Raw genomic sequence first — 21,722 nt, 5'->3', positions numbered from 1 at the left:
TGTTCACATATTTACCTCCTCTCTGATTCTTGGTATGAGAATCTATCAAATTAAATCCAATGTGCGGTTGAATGAGTTATGATTACTTGGTATTCCATTAGAGATGTGTTGAATGTGCTTCAAAGAAGTAGTTCTTGAGGTCCTAAGGTGATGATACCAACTTACAGACTGTACTTTTGACTAATTATTTATTTATTATATTTCACTGTAATATTGTTCACCAACATGGTTTTCTCAGATTTATATCGACGAATATTGCACCTAGTGGCAACCAGGAAAAAGTTGGTTTGACTGTTATCTAATAGATGCAATTAGCATTGAACAGAAATATGATGCTGTCATCACAGAAACCACCAGGTTCAGACACAAACATCAATGCATATGAGGAATTTCTTATCTTTTGCAGATTTATGCATTTCTATAGTAACTGGGAGTGGGGCCCACATGGAATATAATAACTTCTTTTTTCTTGTTAGAATCCCTCTGCTAACTTTTAGCTCTGACTAGAACTAGAATTGGTGCAAGACATAAATTAAATAGGATCAAAGAAATATCAGATTTTGTTATGATGGATGTCATTCACGTCTAATTTAGCTCATTCTTAGGTAAACTTAGCTTTTGTTGCTTGGTTATTGCATATCAGAGACCTTCTCATGGTGAAATACATGTTTTATGGCTTAGAAATTTTGTCTTATCTGAATGTTTGCTGTTACTTTGTTCAATTATCTTTCTAACCACGTGCTGTTCTTCTAAATCTCACTCTGGTATAAATACTGACAACTGTAGTCATCTTTAAGGTTTTATCAGCAAAATGTGCATCTTTTTTTTATTCAGAAATTATTTCAAGTTTCTTAGTTCCGTGGAATTACTTTGTATGTGCAGATTGATAGTTGTATTGCAAGAGCAAACATATATTTATGATGTTAACAGTCTGGAAATAAAGCGCGTCATTGATACAGTGCCAAATCTAAAAGGTCAGTTTGAATAATCTAGTTTCGGGTTCTGAGTAAGTTGCAATCTGTTATAATTTTTTCATTTTCCATAGATTGCATGAGATGAACTAATCCTATTATATTACCAGTGGGTGAAGTCTCCAGGACATACCATTGCAGTTGACAAAGTGAAATAGTTTCTTTAGACATTATGTTTCCCAAACCCTGGAATTCAGGCCCTTAAATCCTTTTTGTTTTTTCTTTCCTTTTTTTCATGCAGGACTTTGCGCGTTTTCAGCAAGTACAGATAATCCCTACTTGGCTCTTCCAGCTAGTACAATGGAAGGGTCTGTATTGGTCTACAATGTTATAGATCTGCAGTCCCACTGTGAGGTTGTGTTTTGAATTCTTAGTTGCATAACTGAGTCTTGACAGCATATCATGTGACATGTGATCAACTGTATGTCAGTTTGACATTACCATCATCATATTTGAGAGTTCTTTGAAGATTATCAATTTTTTCCCAATAAGTTTTACCTTCAGTTGGCTTAGTACTAGTCTGGTCTTTTTCTTTACCATCAGCATGTTAATGAAAACTCGAATTTACTTAAATTTGAACCACTGCCTAATGGATTCCCTTTTGGGTTTGACGCCCTCAGCATCTGTGAAAGGTAGGGCTAGACCTTTGCTAGCTATGGATATCAGCGCAAAGTTGATTGCTTTCTAAGATAATGTGTTGCCTTGTTAGAATGACGGGCAGGTACTGAGCGAAGATATGCACCTGTTTTTTCCTGTGTTCAATTTTCTGTGTATGATATGGAGAAAAGTTTTGACTTGATTGTCCCTTGCAATAGTTTGTTCTGGGGTCGTAATAAACATGAAGTACAATTGAATAAGATTAGGTTTTTATGGGTATTATAGTATGTTCAGGAATTCCTTACTATCCTTCAATCCTCCAATCTAATTAATGTAAAATGCAGATACATGCCCATCGCTCGCCATTGGCTGCCATGGCCTTTTCTTCAAATGGGATGTACATAGCAACAGCATCTGAACAGGGGACCATAATTAGAGTTCATCTAATTTCAGAAGCAACTAAGGTGAAACAGCAAAAGCTCGTTTAAGATTATGTCGAAATATGATTGCTTACCTTTTCCTTTTTCTCCTATCCTTGAAAGAATGAAGCAATTATGCAATTCTGACTTCTGAGTCATTTTATTAGTATATATTAATATTATGTTCTATTTTTACATTGCTGTGATGATTGAGGTGCTTATACTTGTCACTGATATCAGATTCTGTAAGAAAACCTTGTAGCTATTTAAATGTTCTAATTATTGCTTTCATGACAAGGCAGAATAGTTTTGCATCTCCTGAGATGTTCAGTTGTCAGAATTGGTCTATTCCCCGACTTGTGGAGGGGTCAGGATTTGGATGTTGCACATTGGGATTCATACTCCTAGGTTCAGGTGCAGCCCCAAAACAAGGTCAACAGGGGCCGACCCGCCAGTGCCAGGGAACCCCCTACTTGTAATTTATGCAGCAAACATAATATAATATCTTCATGACATCAAAAATAGCAGTCATGGGATACCAGTAGCTACACAACAAACTGTCTTGTCTTCCTTTATCATATTTAGGGTCCAAAAGTTTGTATGGAAGTCCTGAGATTTTTAATTTGTTTTAATAACATCATTATGAGGTTGAAAGATTATATATTGATTTTGCATTAGAGTTAATTCAGATGAGGGTGCCTATACACGTACTGTCAAGGGCTTCATTCAGGAAAAAGAGTTTGAACACAATCAATGTATATTGAGCTCTCCAGACTAGAACTAGACTGAAGATTGTCTTAGTTTTTTGATTAAACTAAAAGACTGTTATACATTCAAGAATTCATAGTTTAATTTAATGAGATTTGTTTGATACAACTTAATTGTGTGAGAGCCCTGGCCTTCAGGCCTTGATAAGAATATGCATGCTCACTTATAAATAAATCAAGCACAACTGGGAACCCCGTCTTGTGATATCCTAGGTCTGCCACTACTTAGGCATTTAGTATCTATTATCTTGGTTACTGAAGTTGAAATGTAATCTCATACATAACCAAAGGTTAGTATGTTATAGAGATTTTTGTGGCTCATGCAGTTGATATGAGCTGTCAAAAGAGGTAAGCTTCTGTTAAATGATCTTGATTCACACTTATAGTTTTCTTCTGACTGATAATGAAAGTTGAATCATTCCACGTTATTGTACCTAGTTCTCCCGTTCTATGTTATTTTCCATTTCAGTCTGTTCTTGATCTAATTCTTATAGCATGTTATCTGGTAATAACTAAAATAACTTGGATGTTCTTAAGATACGGATGCTACATCATATCCATTTGGGATATATACAAGACATTAGGGTACAGTGTTAGACATGTGAACTGCTCTTTGAAATAGAGTACTTTTGTGAACCATCTCTACCTTCAAATACACTTCAATGCATGGTTTCACGAATATTTGACATCATTTTCTCATGTTGCTTGTATGAGAGCTTAATTGTCTTGTGTTTGTCAGTCATACAGTTTCCGTAGGGGCACATATCCGTCCACAATCTTTTCTTTATCATTTGGGCCATCAGCTGATCTTCCAGATATTCTTCTTGCCACAAGCTCTTCAGGTTCTGTCCATATTTTTTCCCTGGGTTTTGATCTGAATGAGAGGTAAAGCCTATCCCTTCAATTCTTCTACTATTATCAAAAACACATTCTCATCCAGTTGATAATCATTAGTTTTGGCTGTCATATTGTCATTGAAATGCATAACTTGGCTACACTAACATGCTTGGGAGCTGGTGGTGTCGTCCAAATTACCCACTCTGCTTTTCCTTTATATCCAGGACAAAAAAATCAAATAGTTTCCTTGGATCAATAATGCCTGGTTCTGTTAGCGATGCGTTGGATCCCGCTCAACATCTTGTATTTCATAAGGCTTTTGCAGCTGGAGTCAAAAGGTTATTTATTTATGAAACCGACATTTATTATTCAATTGCTTGCTTTGGGCATACTGACTACAACAGCATGAAATGTAAAATTGTGCATAGTATTAGATGTAAGTGACAATTTTGAGAATATTTGTAGAAGAATCCATGATTCTATATTGAAAATTGATGAAAAGATTGAAAAAATAATGAGATATAAAGCCTATACTCCTGCGTTTTGTTGTTTCATCTTTTTTCTTGGTTTTGGCCATAGGTTTGGCAGTTGAGATTTTTGAGACGCGGTCGTCTTGCTGAATGTTTACTGTCCACTGAAATTTGGATTGTGATGGCTGTTAGGCGCTTCCATTTGATTTATAAAATTTGTGGGGGAGTCACTCCTATGAATGGCATGTTTCTGGGAATACTGAATTTGTAAGACTTAACAGAGGATTTGAATGATGTGCACAATTATCCTGTCTTAGATTGGTATGGGTACTTCGATTTAGGAAATCCTTGATAAAAGCCAGCGGTAGATGATGAACATCAATCCAAGCTGCCAACATTAATAGAGAATGAGTTACTAAGTTTTTAAGATTATCCTCCTCCTTTAAGCACTTTATGACTCTTTCTCGGTTTTGTCTTACAGTAATGCTGTAGTAAGGAAGACAGAGAAAGCCAGTGGTACATCAATGTCTGACCCTGTGGCTTTGAGGTGAGTTGACACCGATTTAGATTCATTGTGTCTTAAAACAGGAGCAGGTAGTTCACAGCCATTGCAAAGGAGTTTGAATTTCTGATGGAGTTTTGTGTGTAATTTTGCAGAGCTACTGTATCAGTGATAACATTCAGCGGATACTTTCAAGTATATAGTTTCATAATAAACCACAAGCACGAAGCTACATGGACTTTAGAACATGAGGTTAATCTCTTGACAGCAGTTGCAGAGCAATGAGCAAGTCGCTAACCTATATAACCCTAATGTAAAAATACTACCAAGATGAACGACTTTTCCCAGGCTGCAACTCTGATTCTTTTAATGAAAATATGGTAGGGTCAGGTTCAACCTATTTGGCATGTGCCCTTATGATTTCATTGGAAAGTGTGGTTTTGGTTAGAATGTTCTTTTTGTTTGTTCTTTCCTCCTACCACCAATATTTCTCAAGTTGAAGCAATACGTGAAGCATTTGCATTTATGGATTTAAGAAGGGGAGAAACAATTAGAGATAAGAAACTGAAACAGTATTTCTAAATCACTGATACAACAGAATCTGCTAGTGAAATACATGTATAAAGCAATCCAGACCGTACCACAACTTAACATTGTTGCATGGAGAATTAGCACTCCATAACTTAAGGTATCCTCTAACTCTTAACGTTTCCTGACTGAATATTCAAGAGGAATGTCATTATCGGGTCCTAGTCTTCACAAATTTGGCTCTTGAAGCCCTCTTCTCCATCTTTTCTCTCTTCTTTCTTGTCTTTTCATCTTCCTCTACCCCCTGCACCATATTCAAATGGAATCAGAATTGCCCATCACGCTATGGTTAGTACAGGCTTTATGTACTACCTGGGGAGACGCAGAAAGTGGAATCGCATAAGACATTAAATACATACCTCTGAACCATGTGACAAAAATCCTTTGACAAGGCCAAAGAGTTGATATGCTGCAAACCCTGGAATCTGGGAATTGTATGATCCAACCAAGTTAATTTGACTTCATAGAAACAGTAGCAAATAATACCACAGTGACGTCCTTGTCTTAATACATCACTGGATGGATTTCACATGATTATTTTGCAGTTATCTTACAGTAATCTGTGACTCAGAAGTCAACATAACTTTCCATATGTAACTTAGGTGGGCATACCAAAGCTTAAGATCACTTAAGATCGAAAGATTAGAGCTTTTAGTTGATTAAGTAGTTTGTAGCAGGACACTAATGTGAAGTATAAGCTCAAGTTGGTGCAATTGTTAATGACAAATGCTTTCACCTGATTCAATAAGATTTTCAAACTAAAGGGACAGTCACTATATAAGTTCTAACTTCTCACAATTTGCTTGTACCCTGTACTAGCTTCAAATGACAACAAATGACGACAAAATGTCATGACTTCTACTTTCATCATAGCCAGAGATGGTTCATCTTGTCTTGTGATTCCAACTTTGAAACTTTTCAGTGTCAACAACATCAATAGAAGCACTAATCAGGGACAGGGTTTCAACTGTAAAAGTTATCACGTCGCTCACTAAGCATGATCTCCCATGAAGGAAGAAGTATAGAGCAAGAAGCAAATGGTACCCTTGAAGAGCTGATTAGCTTCTAGTGATGCTTTCTTCTCACCCATCATGTCAGGTCCAGTAACCAAGTCACCTTACTATTGGGTTGATTATACAAATTGAAACATAGTCCAACTCAACAAGGTGGCAGCTGCATATGGCCACTGTGCCCACCGTAAACTATCCAATCTGGAACTGTAGGTCACGATAAACAGTGACATTCACTGGGTTTAGGGCCTAGGTCAGGATTGCTGACCAACATTTCTCCTCTGGATTTGCATTCATCGTCCAGAAGTATTCAGAATCAGACTTCAAATTAGCAAATCATTTTGCCAATACTAAACCACAATTACTTAAGAACTATTAGAGATATGTGAACCTCAATTCAACTACCAATGTCTTTGCTGTTATTTAGTCCCAATAAGAAGTGTAAAAGTTACCCATTCCCTTGATTCACTTTGGATGAGCCCAGAGACAATGAAGTCCTCTAATACATCTTTACAGCAGTTGACTTTCCTTCAAATGCTCTCAAGTATATCATCTTGGTTAGGCACATTTTCCTCACCTACCTATTTCACTATTGTGTCTGACGATATGCTGCAGATTTCTGGAAGTCCCTGCGTTACTTAGGAATTCCTGATTAGCCTACTAATATACTGTCAAAATCCTGAACTGCTTGCTTCCAGATGAACTATGTATCAAACTTTAGTTTTGTTGAGAAAAGGTTCACGATGAAAGCAACCCCTCCTTAAGTAATTGCTTCAAAAGATATATACTGCTCAAGACTCTAATAACGGGTGGGAGAAAAGCTAAAATGTTCTATATGAAAACCTAAAACCACCGGTACCCAAAATTATTGCTCCAAGTTAAACATACATGCTAGATGATATTAATTGCATATCAGAACCCTTTTCTTTCCTTTCTAACCTTTTAGAGGAGGCAGATAAGAAACTTACCACCAAGTATATGTACCAAAATTTGTCAGAAATGATGGAGCTGAGTTGGACGAAACATGTAATGTATATCACATCATGCAAATATCTGCAACAAAATGAGGTAGAAAGCAAGAAAGTGGTTACTTCCAAGAAAGAACTGTTTCCTCTGTGCACAAAGGCAACATTATTACATATATCTTCATACAGTATGGAGTATATACCTCCCTTAATAAAGACAATAAACCTAAGAGAAATCTTCATTTTACAGCAAAACTTGGGAATAACCATCCAAAACATGGTCATCAGTGCTGCAGAAGCTAAGGATACACAAGTGAAGAAGCAATCTTCCAATTTTACATTGTTTTGAAGAAAAAAATAGATGTTGCAATTTTACAACGACTTGAGGACGATGCAATCTATAGCAAATTTACAAAAATAACATCTTCGCTATATCCAAATTCAGCACTGATTATGTCATGATTTCTCATAGACTCACCATTAAACCACCCAAAACAGAAATTAGATACTCCCATCTGAGAAACAAATCACATACCCACAAATCCCACCGGTACTCATGTCAAAGCCGCCGTCTAGAAGCTCCCCATCGTCAGTATAAGAAGGCTTGGCCATGGCGGCGAGCTGCTGGTACGGTATAACGTAGGCGAGCGAAGTCAGAATCAAGCCCGCCCAATGCTTCCACGTGAAACTCGAGTAGAATACTCCGATCCTTATCACTACATATATAGCCTGCCTCAAAAATGTCACCAAATTCAATCAATCAGGCGACAGAAATCAAGAAAGCGGCGACAAATCGGAAGGAGATTTCAGCAGTTACGTTGGAGGCGAGGATGAGGCGGAGGAGGGTCCTCATGTGGCGGGCGTTTTCCTCTTTGCGTTTCTTCGCTCCTTGATTGGCCATGGTCGACGGGACGGTGTCGCTTTTCGGGGGTTGCTGAAGGTGCCGGAGAGCGGACGAGGAGGAAATGGTGACCAGACAAAAAGGAGGTCAGCAGAATTACATGGCACTTGAAATGACGAATCTACCCCCCGTCTCGATGCTTTGTTTCTAGAAGTGAACGGCAGTTGATCAAGGTCATTAGAGTTATTCGCAATCTTGGGCCGATTATTGGGATTTAGATGGGCCCAAATAATTGGATTCTGTTAGGCCCATTGGGCTTACATTTTTTAGGCCCATCATAAAAAAACAAAAAACGATTCTTTCTTTCTTTCTTTCTTTTTTAAACTAAATTTTTTATATAAAAATATGGCTTAATTTTTACAGAGCCTGACTCGTAAAAGGAGACCGGGTCGAGACTCATACGAGCTGATTGAACTTATAGAATGATGAGCTACTTAAATAAAAATATTACTTTATACGGTTAATTACACTTAGATCGCTTTTAAAAATATGAAATTATATTTTTTTTAAAAAATTTAAAATTATATTTACATCCCCTTTAAAAATTTTCTATATATACCTGATCTTTTTTCGTTAGGGTTTGACTAAAAATACCGACATTAACAAAAAAATTATATAAATTTTTTATTTTGCCCTTTATTTAATATTTTTAAATATATTTTTATATTTATAACAGGACAATTGTAATATATATATATAGAGTGATGTTAACATCATTCTATTTTTTCCGTTATAAGTACAAAATTATTATATAAAAGTATTAAATGAGCGGTAAAATTAAAAATTTTGCTAACGTCAATATTTTTCTTTCAAACGCTAACAAAATGGGATTAGGTGTAAACAATGAATTTTTGAAGGGAATGTAAGTATAATTTTGAAACTTATGTGAGAGAATATAATTTAGTATTTTTGAAGGTCTAAATATAATTAACCCTTCTTTATATAATAAAATTAATATATATATATATATGTATATATATATTCATTTTTTTATATCATATATCACATAATCATGACAGCACACAGCTACTCACCAATCACATCACGTCACCATCATCGTAAACCATTGAATATGTCCCAAGTTAGGTAAGTCACATTTTCATCTCAATAAATCATTCGTGTTATATCAACTCCCTAACTTAACTCCATTCGACACTCATCTCAATGTATCATCTGCACGCTGACAACTTCATAATTTGAGTCCAGTCAATCAACAAATAGAATCGGTGTCACAATAATACAACTCCATTCTGCACGCTGACAACTTCATAATTTGAGTCCAGTCAATCAACAAATAGAATCGGTGTCACAATAATTTACAACAACTCCATCGTTCATATTATTCAACAACAAATCGAGGTATCTCACATTTAATCACCATTGATACTCAAACCATCAGCACAACCAGTAGCTATCATTTCACAAACAACCATATATTTCAAATAAACACGCAACAATTTCCAATCAAATCACATATAGACAAGTAGATATATATATATATATATATATAGATCTAATTAACTATACTTACTTCAAATCTCAAAACGCTTAGGTTAACACAAAGAGCTGCTCAATCCTTTATTTTATCATCGCATCCTATAGTAAATTCTAATATATATATAATTGTAAGTATCATGAATTATAAATAAAATATTATATAATATTCATATATTTTAACTAATTTTTTTAATATTTTATTTATATTGAAATTCAACCTCCGTTCCATTTTCATTTGAATAACTAAACTTTCTAAATTTCTTAAGTATATATTTAATTTATCAATTTGTTCACAAGAGTTCATTTTATCAAACCCCTCATATTTTTTTAACTACCGTTCTCTGTAACATCCCTAAATTAAATTACTACAAAAATCGCACGTTTTTTTTTTAATAACCATAATATTTTTCAAATATAATTCCCAAATATTTTTAAAAGATTTAACTAAGATCATATGATAAAATATTTGGTTAATAGACCCAATGAAATTGAGTAAATTAATTTTGGTAATGATTGAATCTAACTATTTAGATAATTTAATTATTTCACTAAAACATTTTTAATACAAATGAGATATTTAATCTGTCACTAATTTATAAATAATCAAACTCATAAAACTTTTTAATCAAATATTAAATCAGGTATAGTAAAAATTATATTTAATAAATTCATTAATCAGATAATATAATTAACAAAATTAATCCTTAATAAAATGTAATATCGATTTCATATTTTGCCGGCTACCTAAGAAAATATACATAAATATACTAGTAGGTTAATTAATTCATTTTGATGCACATGGTCCAAGAAAGAGCAAAAGGGCTCAGGATCCCCAATGACAATCCAAGAGCCCATGAAGAGAGTGATCACCTGAGATATTCGAGAATCCAGCCCAGAAACGTGGCCCAACAAGTACTGACCACCCCAAGGCCTATGTTACAACTGATTAATTTGTTAACTTAAAATCGAAATATAACTTGTTAACATCATAGGCTACATCACCATAAAAGGGCGTCAGTAGGAATGTTGTAGTCAGCTCGATCCGCCTGATAGAACCAACGTGCAACAAAATCTTTTGTTGCTAACATATGTTTTTCAGAATAACTCTAACATCCGGATAAGCACTATCCATAAAAAATAGACATCCCAATAATTTCCGAATTATCTTAACTGCCTCCAACTAATTCCAAAATCTCTCAAAACTAGCTCCTTTAAATAGGAATCTAGGTAAGTCAACAAAGTAACTAAGCTAACTGAACTCTATGGATGCTCGATTTTATCTCATTTTTTGCACTATATACACGAATTCAGCACAATTCTTCTTGTTCAGGCACTCCACCTCCGACTCTATAATTTATTTCATCCCAATCTCACATTCTTTTTGAGTTTCTCATTTTATTTTTCATCAAAATTATTTATTGATCTAAGCATCAAAATATAAATCTCCGTTTTGCAGGTCAGTCTTCTCATAATCTTAAGAACTAAAGAAACTCCTTCAATCCTTGTAATGTTGTTGGATTTCATTACGCATCAAAGTGCATATCTTCTATTTTTATCCTATACTTTCAAGATGGTGCAAAATCGAAAATCGACTATATTTTAAATTTACGAAATTGAATATTTTCCTCAACTTTCAAAAAAATAAATTGATGACATATATCATTACATCACAAATTATTTAAAATATTAATTAATGTCATTTTATGATTGCTAATAGCATTATTAAAAATAAGTAATTTATATTAAAATAAATAAGAATGATATAATAATAAAATTTAACCTGAGAATTTCACCAACTAAATCAAATTTTAGTAACGATACTTTCCTCAATTTGAGGAACTAAGATAGATAAAGTTAAGGTTTCTTGATTAGATGCGAATCCATCAACGTGTAAAATATTATTTTATTTTAATAGTATGTGTCGTCTTATTTTAATAATAATTATTGATTAAATATAATTATTTGATATTAATTATTAATATTTAATTATTGTAGTTGTTGATAATCGTAAGACATAAATAATTGATGTTATAATTGATTTATTCAAAAAATAATAATAATAATAATTTATGGATTTCATTTAATAAATAATTATTGAAAATGCGGAGGTAACATGTGGAATAAAATTCCTTAATGGTGGGACCCACGATCTTTAATCTGGGGTGATGGGACTCTGTCACGGGGTGCACATTTCGTACAGACACAGACAATATAAGCCTCAGCCGAGATCCGGGGCCCACTCCCGAGTGGATCCATCCTCACCGTTGTCTTTACAACGACGTCGTTAACCACAAATCATAGTTGCCATTTAGCGAAAACAGTGATGGTAGAGTGATAGGTGATCACCAACCAACCCCCCCCCCCATTCCCCAAACTACCCTCCCTATTGTTCCACTGCCCTCTTTCCTCTTTTTTTAACCTTTTTAAATATTTAATAGTATTTTTTTTTAAAAAAATAATCTGTAGATAATAAAATTATATTTGAATTGATGAATTTTGACGTGATAAAATAAATAAAAAAATATTTTAAGTGACTGTATACTGAAAAAAAAAAAAAGAATCATCACCATTTAAAAAAAATATAGTTCAAATCGGACTGACTGGACACGACTTATTCAAATAGTCATATCTTCTTCCAGATAAGTCCAAATTTCAATCCGTTTTTTTAGCTAGTTAACTAATGAACCTTTCAAACAGTGTATTATATGCTATAACTACTTCCAGATTTTGCTCTCAACCAGTCTATAAATAGGAGCCATCCTGCAGTGTCAACAGTAACAAGTATCATCCGCTTCTACGCACTTTTACTCTCGATTTTTAGCAAGCTCTTTGCGTATTTTGACACTCCATATACTGATCTACACTCATAGCCCAGTATTTTATCGTTCCACATCAATTATTACACCATTGTTCTTGCATTATTTCGAAACTTTTATTGTTTATTTAATAATTCCAATACTGACTTAAGTATCAAAATACTAACTTCTATTTTACAGGTCAATCCTTCTTTTATTTTAAAATTTTTATAAAAGATATTTCAATTATTATGGTACTGCTGATGTCCGGTACACATCAATAATAAAAATTTAGATTATACATGCGAATATTGAGTCCCTCGTATGCAAATATTTATATGCCACACACAAAATGTATAGGGCATGATCTTATATATGTAAAATTAAATGAATCTGACTAAATGTTTATTTTTTTCCCCGTAATATCAACAACGTGAATTATGATTAGTAAAAAAATTTATTTATTAGATGAAAATAAATATTAGAAATACGAAATATAATTATATCAAAATTTAAGGGAGAACGATGTATTTATCCTTAATTTAAATATAATATCCACAAATTTTATTTTCACGTGAGTATGATTATTTGTATTTTTCTTGAAAAATATATTAAATTAAACTCAATCAAAGTAAAATTAATCATATGATAGGTATTATAATAATTGTACAATTAATTATAATTTAAACATTTTAATCCCGAATGTAAATTTATTTATTTTTATCGATCGACTTTTCTCCATATTCAAATCAAGAATCGGTTCTCTTTATAAGTCAGTGTGATCATCTTTTTTGAATTAAATATTTAATAGTTTAATAATTTTGATGAAGAATTGAATGGTGAATAAATTAATTATGGGATCGATGGATTTAAAATTATGGATTTCAAATTCTCGATAACAAATCATATGAATTTGTTCGGATGGTTTTATTCTGTCGAATATTAATGAATTTCAAATTGTTTCGATACCGAGTTGTTTGAAATTCTTTATTATTAAATAATTCCCTCAAACTCAAGTCCGTCAATTCAAATGTACTTTATATTACGTTAAAACTGTATGATGGCGAAAAGATTTTGACAAGTCAACAAAATTGAATATTTGATTTGAATCATAAATACTGTCTAAATTAGCTAACTTGTTAACGTATTCGTACTAAAATGTAAGGTGCGACGTATTATTTTCTAAATTAAGAGGGCGTTTCCCAAAGTTCGTTTAAGACATAAGATGTTTTCGAAACTTATAAGATGTCTAATTTTATTTTTAAATTATATGGATAAAATAAAATTATAAAATTTTAACACACTCCTGCAAATTAATTACAATATTCATTGTTACTAACATCTTATAAGTTTCAAAATTTTATTTTATTTTTTTACAGGAAAAGATAAAATAAAATTGTAAAACTTATAAGACGGTAGTTATAATGAATTTGTTAACATTTAAAAAATACGTTACGAGTTCCATTTCTTTTTAGAAGAACATATAAGCTCTTTTATTTTTATTTTTTAAAAAATTATTGAACAATCAACATCCGATACATTTTTAAATAGTTTATAAGATGTTTTAAAAAGTTTATAAGTGCACCCAAATACTGTATAAGTTTATGGATAAATACACAAACACCCCTTGCATTTTGCAAATTTGTAAATCGACCCCTTTAGGAGATATTAGTGTAAACTTTTGCTATTAGATAGGGGTGTACTTGCTGACTTCAAGGAGTGTAATTATAATTTTATAAAAGATAGGGAGTGTTATGTATTTGGATTTAGTATTCAATTGGTGTTAATATAATTTAGAAAAAAATAATATAATTTTAGTCCTGTAGTTAACTCAGAGGGGGTGCATTTTTTTATCCTGTACAGTTTTATTTTGGTAAGTTAGTAATATAATTTATAATTTTAATAATTTTTAGTCATTTTTCGGCCAATTTTGCCGAAAATTATATGTTACTTGCACATGACTCAGTTAAATTGCAATTTTAGTCATGTAAATTAGTTCGTGTAGGATCAAAAATACCAATACTATGTTTGGTTTCATATTTTCACATTTTTCGAGATAAGATAAAATACATCCTATGTTTGTTTTTGTATTTTTTACCTTATCTGTATGTCATTTTATTTTTTAACTTTTTATATGTAATGTATATATATACACTTATAGATAATACAAAAGAGACATGATTCGACAATAAACAAAGATTTTTGTCTCAAAAAAATACAACATTGAATATACAATATTTATATATATATATATTTATATATAAAAGTATATATAAAGAAGATATGATTTGACAATGAACAATAATTTTTATCTCCTAAATCCCAGTATCAAACCTACACCATTTATTTTAAAATATTTTAAATTACCTCAAAACACTAATCCAAACACACCATCTATCTTCAACACACACTTATGTATATCTATTTTTCTCTTTATCTCCTGAATACAAAACAAAACACTCAAAAATACAAATTCAAACGTTATGTAAATTTTTTTAAGTCATAGGATTAAAATTGCTAAACATTCCCTGAGTTACAAGACTGAAAAATAATTTAATTGGGTCAGGTGAAAATCACAAGTAATTTTCTGGCCAACTGGTGACGAAAAAGAATGAAAATTGCCAAAAGATTTTACAATACACGATTAAATTACAAAAATTAATTCAAAAAGATCCAAAATTGCCATCCTCGTAAATTATAGAATTAAAATTATATTTTTTTAATAGAGTATCCTAAATCAAAAAATGCATAAGGGCAACATTGTAATTTCGAAGGTGGCAGTCTGATGGACATGACTTCAATCCAAGTCAGATTAGCAATAGTTAATCCTTTGAATATACCTCAACTACTTTCGCAAGAGAGAGAGAGAGGAGAGAGAGAGAGAGAAAAGCATGCGAAATAAAGCTAAAAAAGAATTGGAGAAAACCAGATCCTGTACTCCCTTTCTCCGAAGACTCTCCCAAAATATAGGATTTATCATCTCAAGAAACGTAATACCCAAAATTAAGATTTAAAATTTCCTTCTTTTTCGTAATTTTTCAGAAAAAAATCATCTTTTCTCGTTTCTTTCAAGAATCTGGGCAACTATGGCCACAGTCTGTCTGTAGATTTTCAGTTTATCATGCACGTGGATAATTTTTGTCTACTTGCTTCAATGGTATGAACAATCCAGAAATCCAGTTTCAATCTGTGAAAGATCAGTTCTTCACCATCTCTGGGTTTCTGCGGCGGCATTCATCAGGTTTGCTTGTTGAATTTTTCTTCCTTAATCTTTATCTCTCTGTTTTTTTTTTTTTTTTAATTTTCTTGCATGGAGAATCTTGGGTTTTCGTTCTTGAACTTAATGGTATGAATTTTTCTTCAATGACAGGCTTTTTTCGGTTCTTGTTGAATTTTTGTTTTGCTGTTTTCCTTTCTTTTTCCCGGCTGGTTGGTTGATAAATTTATTATTTTGTTGACAAGATGCCCCAGGTTGTAAAGATGTGCAATTATTGGTAGGAATATTAAATCCGAATTTATTTTCATATTTGCTCTTGGGTTACAGTTAACGAATGTCCAGTTTGATATTAGATTAAAGATTGGTTGTTTACTGAATGGATGAATTAAAAGTTTCTTTGGACCCTTTTCTTTTCTTGGATTGCAGGTTGTTTCAGCATTTTTTTCGATTCTCTCTTCTGAGGTGTGTCTGCTGAATAAGATTTGGGTGAAGTTTTAAGTCACTTCAACTTTAGTTGAGTTCTGTATCAGAGATGAGGACGGTTATTCGGGCCGTCAGGCAATTTAGGCCAGCTCTTCAGCGTAGAGGAAACTTTGTTAATGATGGTTCTTTGAAAGGACAAGATTTTTGGTGCAATACAAATTATCGCTCTATATACAATGTAGCCAGTGGTGCAGACATTTTTCTGTGTAGACATCAGTCATACAGGATCTACAGAACTATCTCTACTGATGCAGCTAAAATTACCACTGGAGGTTGTATTATTGATTTGAAGTTTCAAAAGTTGTAACTAGGAATTCGTATCTGCAAGTAAAAGTCTGACGTTTATCCTTGTCTTCACTTCGATTAATTTTATGGCAGAACTGAATGGAGGGGGACCTCTAGTTGAATATGAGAGAAGGATTACGGCTGGTGAACTTTTGGATGGAGATGCCTGCCAAGTATGTTTGTTTATCATACTCTTGGATGTTCTTTTGTTGATCCTGAGTGATAGATGGAAATTTTTAGCTTTTATGTGGGTTTAGGTATATTGCTATTTTGATGTGTAAATGAAAATCCACTACTTTGCGGCTTGCTGATTACCACAGCATTGCATTTAAGACCTGCTAAATTAACAGATAAATACCGCCAATATTACTAATATGCTTAGTTTGTTGCTACAATCATGGGAAGCTACGAAGAAACTCACTCAATTGATGTCACAGTTTAAAGTAGACAAGACTAGGTTGAACTGGAATTTCTTCCTAACTCCCAGGCAATTAACTAGAGCTGATTGCTTACGGTAGATGCTTGGATTGCTAATGTACTTCTTAAAGTTATCCAGATGATTCAAACTAGGTTTAACTTTGAGATCAGTGTCTTAGGTTACTCTTTTTCCAACCTAATATGATGTATGGATTATGACTTTGCAGTTAGGTACCTTGGGGGAGCTTCAAAGACTATATGAGGAGCTTGTTGAAAATGCAGAAGCTTGCCGGTTGGATCGATATACCACTTCTGAGAAAGCCGGGAGGTAAATATTAATCAGGTCTCTGTTTCTATCACGAAATGCCATAGGGTAGGTAGTTCCCTGCTTGCTTAACATAAAATATCATTGTTGCATGATTTTTTTTTTGTGCAGGAGTAGGTGGTTATGGTCCCGTTTCATACCCCAAACTTCAATTGCTCCCGTTAAAGGACTTTACCTTTACGGAGGAGTGGGCACCGGCAAGACTATGCTGATGGACCTGTTTTTTGATCAGCTGTAAGAATCACTTTTGACTTAACCTTTTGCAATATTGTAATTGGCCTCATACCGGTCTGCAAATGAGTTTTAGGCTCACAATCAACGAAAATTTGGTGCTGTTTTAGTTTCTGATATGCTTCACGTCTTGTCAGACCTGGTAACTGGAGGAAGAAAAGGATCCATTTCCATGACTTCATGCTAAATGTTCACAGCCGTTTGCAAGTACGAAACTATCCTATTATACTCCTGTTGATTGTTTACTTGATTGTCTGGAAAGTCTACTCAAGTTGTATCATATTTTACCAAGCTCTATGGAAAAAAACTCTGTAGAGGACAGCAAGTATTGCATAGTTTCTACTGGATTTGTAATGTTTTCCTTCGCATGAAAAAATAGGAAAATTTCTTTTTGGGGTTTTGGCATAAAAACAGAGTGTTCATGCAACCTCCACACAAGATCATGCTTCGAAGGTTTCAAGGGCCTTTTGCTTAATTATGTTGTATATAATAGATTTCTTGTACCCTTCTTCCAAACAAGAAACTTTCCTAAATTTAATTGAAAAGAGTGTTTACCAAGCTTTGGACAATTATATACTTGGAGGATCTTGAGGATTTTGTTGTGTTGTTGATATTTTGTTTCAATGAGGAGACGGTCTAAGTTAATTTTATTTTGAGTAAATCGCAATTATATGGAACAGTTGAAATATTAAATGCATCAGCCTCTATCAAAAGCAGGGAGTAACAACTAGCAAGTCTATCACTATGGCTAACTACCTCAAGTAGTTCCTGAGGACCTTAACCGGAAGTTTATGTGATATTATTCATGATGAACACTTCAACAATGTGATAAAGTTCTATTGCAGAAGCACAAGGGTGTGGCAGATCCTTTAGAAGTTGTTGCTGGAGAGCTTTCAGATGAAGCTATACTGTTATGTCTTGATGAGTTCATGGTACATTAGTCACTGATGTGTTTTAGCATTTTTACTTTTTTTGTCGAGTTGGTCCACTTTATCCTATACATCTCTTGCTGGATGATCAATCCGAGGTGCTATCGCATGTGGTACAAAAACATGAGATGGTCATGGAAAACACTGTAAAATGTTTTATTTTCTAGCTGGTATTAATTGTTTGTTTTGTCCTTTTCTTCCTTAGGTAAATGATGTTGCTGATGCCTTGATTCTGAATCGTCTATTTAGACACTTATTCAGCAATGGAGCTGTAAGTAAATCTTAATATCCCCGTTTCTGTTTCCTAATAGGCCATACACTCGTCCATGCTTGCTGAGTAGCATAATAACTAGGTAATTTGTGATGTGATAAATGAATAGATTCTTGTCGCCACTTCGAACAGAGCTCCGGATAACCTTTACGAAGGAGGACTACAAAGGGATCTGTTTCTTCCATTTATTGCTACTCTGAAGGTACGTATCTATCTCTATGCACTCTCACAATATGGCAATGCTGACATGAGGCTGAAGGTGTAAATTTTGGTTGTTGAGGGGCTAGAGGAAAGAAGTTCATCTTTATTTAAGTCCATGGAGAAAGGAAATTCTACTTCTTAAAGTCTTAACTTGTTTTCTTGAAATTTCTTGTTTATAGTCATCTACCGTAATATTAATTCAATCCCTTAACAATTTGGACTTGATTCTGATGTAGGAAAGATGTGTAGTTCATGAAATCGGTTCATCTGTTGACTACCGGAAAATGACATCGGTATAGTCCTGATCTCTCAAGTTTGGTTCATTGCAGAGTATACTTGATAAGAAATCTTTCTTCCTGGATATACAACAAATGCATGTATATACATGTGTTTCTGTTTGTTCTATTGTACTGTGAAATGATTGGTTTCTACTCAAATTCCAGGCAGAGCAAGGTTTTTACTTTGTTGGAAGACATTTATCTACCCTTCTGAAGCAGAAATTTCAACAATTAATCGGTGATCACGTAGCTGTACCGCAGGAGGTCGAAGTTGTTATGGGCAGGAAACTGCAGGTATGCCATCCTTCTGATTTATATATTTTACTACTGTGCTAATATAGCATATGAAATTCGATTTAGATTCACTTTAATTGTTCTTCTTTTTTTTGTCAATTTTCATACTTCTTTAGGTTCCACTGGGAGCCAATGGATGTGCTTATTTTCCTTTTGAGGAGCTCTGCGACAGACCTCTTGGAGCTGCCGACTATTTTGGGTTATTCAGTAAGTCATTTTAAGCTGAATTTTCTTCTTTCTTCAATAGAATAGCAAGGCTTTAAGGGCATGACATTTGGTTGAGTCCTGAGGAGACAAGAACGAATATTGCATTTCATTTTTGTCCCATTGAAGACAATTCAACTTCCCGCTTCATATTTTACGGATAATTACATAAGACACTCCCTGAGCTATATGCATATTACCATAAAACCCCTCAATCCACACATGCACCCCTTGCGCTCATGTTTTACAGATTCCACCCTAGCTATCCAGCATAAACATGACTGGAGGGGCAAAGTGTAATTTTACAGAATCGAGACACTTTTTTGTCAAACGTGTCCAAACATCAGAGGTGTTAGTGTAATTATCCTATTTTACTGAACCTTCACAAGGTAGAAATAATTGGTAATTTATTTTCCATTTTACCAGAGAACTTTCATACGCTGGCTTTGGAAGGTGTGCCGATTTTTGGGCTCTCCAATAGGACAGCAGCATATCGGTTTGTCACGCTAATTGATGTTAGTTCTTCACTTCCTAAATTCTTTTATTACATATTAAATCAATTACTTATATTTAACCAAATACTTATCATGGGATATCAACTTCGACTTTGTTTATACAGATATATCATGTGAATCATGTATACATTTTCCAAAGAATTAAAAATGGCTTCCGACTCTGTTGCATGTATAGGTCATGTACGAGAACAGAGCGAGACTATTGTGCACGGCCGAGGGGACGCCAGTCGAACTTCTGGACCGGATTGTAACAATAGCTGATGCTCAGCACCTGGCACCCCGAACCTCCTCAAGATCGAGGAAATCAGACGACTCCGACATTTGCGTCGACAATGAATTAGGTTTTGCAAAAGATCGCACCATTAGTAGGTAAGAGGCTGTGTAATATTTCGTAATCAACTACGTCTAGTCGTTCTGTTGTGAGATTGAAAATGGCGATTATCTGTCATTTTCATGCAGGTTAACGGAAATGAACAGCAGAGAGTACTTAGAGCAACACGCAGAGATGTTGGCAGAGAAGCAGCAATTGCATCGCCATGAGACGGCCTTAGAGTCTTAGCCGAGAGGGAGTATAGGTATCGTCCCGACCGCGCCATTGTTGTCTGTAGGATACAATACATACCGTAATGTCTGGATTTGCTGGTGATAATTTATGTGATCAAATCACGTCGTAGAGGAGATTATGACAGTTTTGTTTGGAATAAATTATCTGTTTTGTACAGCTTCTAACTGGGTAATTTTTTTGTAATAATTTGGATTCTTGATGTATAAAGATGATCTCTTGGAGGAGGGAGGATATGTACTTGGGAAATAATTTATGGTTTATGCAGGACTGGTTAGCTGCAGCCTGCAGTACATCTTCTGTTGTAATTTCGCATTTTATTTATGGATAAATTACAACAAACTCCATGAAGTTTATCGTAATTATGAATATTTTTTATTGTTTGAAAAATCACAAATATTCTTATGATATTTGATAAAATTATGTTACCTTTGGATGAGGTTTGGAATTGTGAACTTTGGACTTATTATTTTTTTTAAAAAAAAATTAAAAATTATAAAATAATTTGACTAGGTGGATAGAAAAATTTTAAAAAAATTATCCACTTAAATTTTTTTGAAAATTTTAAAAAATATATAAAATTGTAATTTATGGTTTACACGTGTATTTTGCCCAATTTACCATAAAAAGTGGACAAAGATAGAAAGTTAACGGATTGAATTAATTATTAAATGGCTGTTAAAATTAGATATTTGTAATTATGTCAAATTTTAGGGAAACTTGTTTAATTTACCCTTTATTTATTTACATCAACTAGAGGGACATATTTCACGTTCAAACTTATCTTCTATTTCTACTTTTAACGGGGTTTAAATACCATAAAATTTCTTGTAAAAATTAATAATAGGTAAAATGTTTTTTCGAAAGAAAAAGAAAAGATAATACGGTGCTTTGAATTTAAAGGGGAAAAAAGTCGAATGGTAACACAAAAGACAGTGAACTTCTTTTTTAAAAGTTTGGAGGCTGTCTTGTAATATCCTTATTGTTTTAGGAAGTTTTGTGCATATTCATAATTTGTTGGGGTGAAATTACAAATAAATTTTTTGATGGGGGAAGAAATATAATAATCAAGTTTTAAAACTCAAAATCTAAATAGTAAAATCAAGCTTTGATAAGATTCGACATAATTACTAATACCTCTTATTGTTTGAAAAATTAACAATACTTTTTAACGGATGTCCGACAACTAAC

The 21,722-nt window shown here is 33.5% G+C and overlaps 3 protein-coding genes across 3 annotated transcripts in view; 2 read left to right on the top strand and 1 right to left on the bottom strand.

Moving 5' to 3' along the window:
- The window catches only part of LOC105162962 (autophagy-related protein 18b), a 7,890-nt gene extending 2,889 nt beyond the window's left edge, over positions 1–5,001 (top strand). The window contains exons 5-12 of the mRNA XM_011081143.2: positions 266–357; positions 883–974; positions 1,213–1,325; positions 1,913–2,032; positions 3,494–3,639; positions 3,816–3,929; positions 4,543–4,608; positions 4,719–5,001. Coding sequence (XP_011079445.1) covers positions 266–357; positions 883–974; positions 1,213–1,325; positions 1,913–2,032; positions 3,494–3,639; positions 3,816–3,929; positions 4,543–4,608; positions 4,719–4,848 — 873 coding nt within the window. The 3' untranslated portion in view covers positions 4,849–5,001. The remainder of the gene's footprint in view (positions 1–265; positions 358–882; positions 975–1,212; positions 1,326–1,912; positions 2,033–3,493; positions 3,640–3,815; positions 3,930–4,542; positions 4,609–4,718) is intronic.
- On the bottom strand, positions 5,121–8,156 carry LOC105162887 (transmembrane protein 208). Its single transcript, XM_011081047.2, has 5 exons — positions 7,944–8,156; positions 7,662–7,855; positions 7,130–7,214; positions 5,511–5,576; positions 5,121–5,395 (listed from the first exon to the last, which is right to left on the bottom strand). Exons 1-5 carry the CDS (start codon positions 8,025–8,027, stop codon positions 5,303–5,305), a joined length of 522 nt encoding a protein of 173 aa, XP_011079349.1. The 5' UTR covers positions 8,028–8,156; the 3' UTR covers positions 5,121–5,302.
- On the top strand, positions 15,182–20,826 carry LOC105162886 (lactation elevated protein 1). Its single transcript, XM_011081046.2, has 15 exons — positions 15,182–15,560; positions 15,963–16,291; positions 16,398–16,477; positions 16,949–17,049; positions 17,158–17,280; positions 17,415–17,484; positions 18,123–18,209; positions 18,412–18,477; positions 18,587–18,679; positions 18,915–18,971; positions 19,122–19,250; positions 19,367–19,457; positions 19,881–19,969; positions 20,145–20,338; positions 20,429–20,826. Exons 2-15 carry the CDS (start codon positions 16,069–16,071, stop codon positions 20,526–20,528), a joined length of 1,503 nt encoding a protein of 500 aa, XP_011079348.1. The 5' UTR covers positions 15,182–15,560; positions 15,963–16,068; the 3' UTR covers positions 20,529–20,826.

The sequence above is a fragment of the Sesamum indicum genome, linkage group LG5 (assembly GCF_000512975.1).
Source record: "Sesamum indicum cultivar Zhongzhi No. 13 linkage group LG5, S_indicum_v1.0, whole genome shotgun sequence".
Taxonomy (NCBI): domain Eukaryota; kingdom Viridiplantae; phylum Streptophyta; class Magnoliopsida; order Lamiales; family Pedaliaceae; genus Sesamum; species Sesamum indicum.
The sequence above is the reverse complement of the archived record's forward strand: the minus strand, read 5'-3'. Positions and strand labels throughout refer to the sequence as shown.

What these genes read in the sequence shown, in the direction of transcription:
- LOC105162887 (XM_011081047.2), bottom strand. Translation starts at nt 8,027, where the DNA reads ATGGCCAATCAAGGAGCGAAGAAACGCAAAGAGGAAAACGCCCGCCAC. An exon ending in GCCTCATCCTCGCCTCCAAC is followed by an intron (nt 7,856 to 7,943) that starts GTAACTGCTGAA and finishes TTTTTGAGGCAG; the next exon opens with GCTATATATGTAGTGATAAG. An exon ending in TTTTGTCACATGGTTCAGAG is followed by an intron (nt 5,396 to 5,510) that starts GTATGTATTTAA and finishes AATATGGTGCAG; the next exon opens with GGGGTAGAGGAAGATGAAAA.
- LOC105162886 (XM_011081046.2), top strand. Translation starts at nt 16,069, where the DNA reads ATGAGGACGGTTATTCGGGCCGTCAGGCAATTTAGGCCAGCTCTTCAG. An exon ending in ACTTATTCAGCAATGGAGCT is followed by an intron (nt 18,478 to 18,586) that starts GTAAGTAAATCT and finishes ATAAATGAATAG; the next exon opens with ATTCTTGTCGCCACTTCGAA. An exon ending in AAAGATCGCACCATTAGTAG is followed by an intron (nt 20,339 to 20,428) that starts GTAAGAGGCTGT and finishes ATTTTCATGCAG; the next exon opens with GTTAACGGAAATGAACAGCA.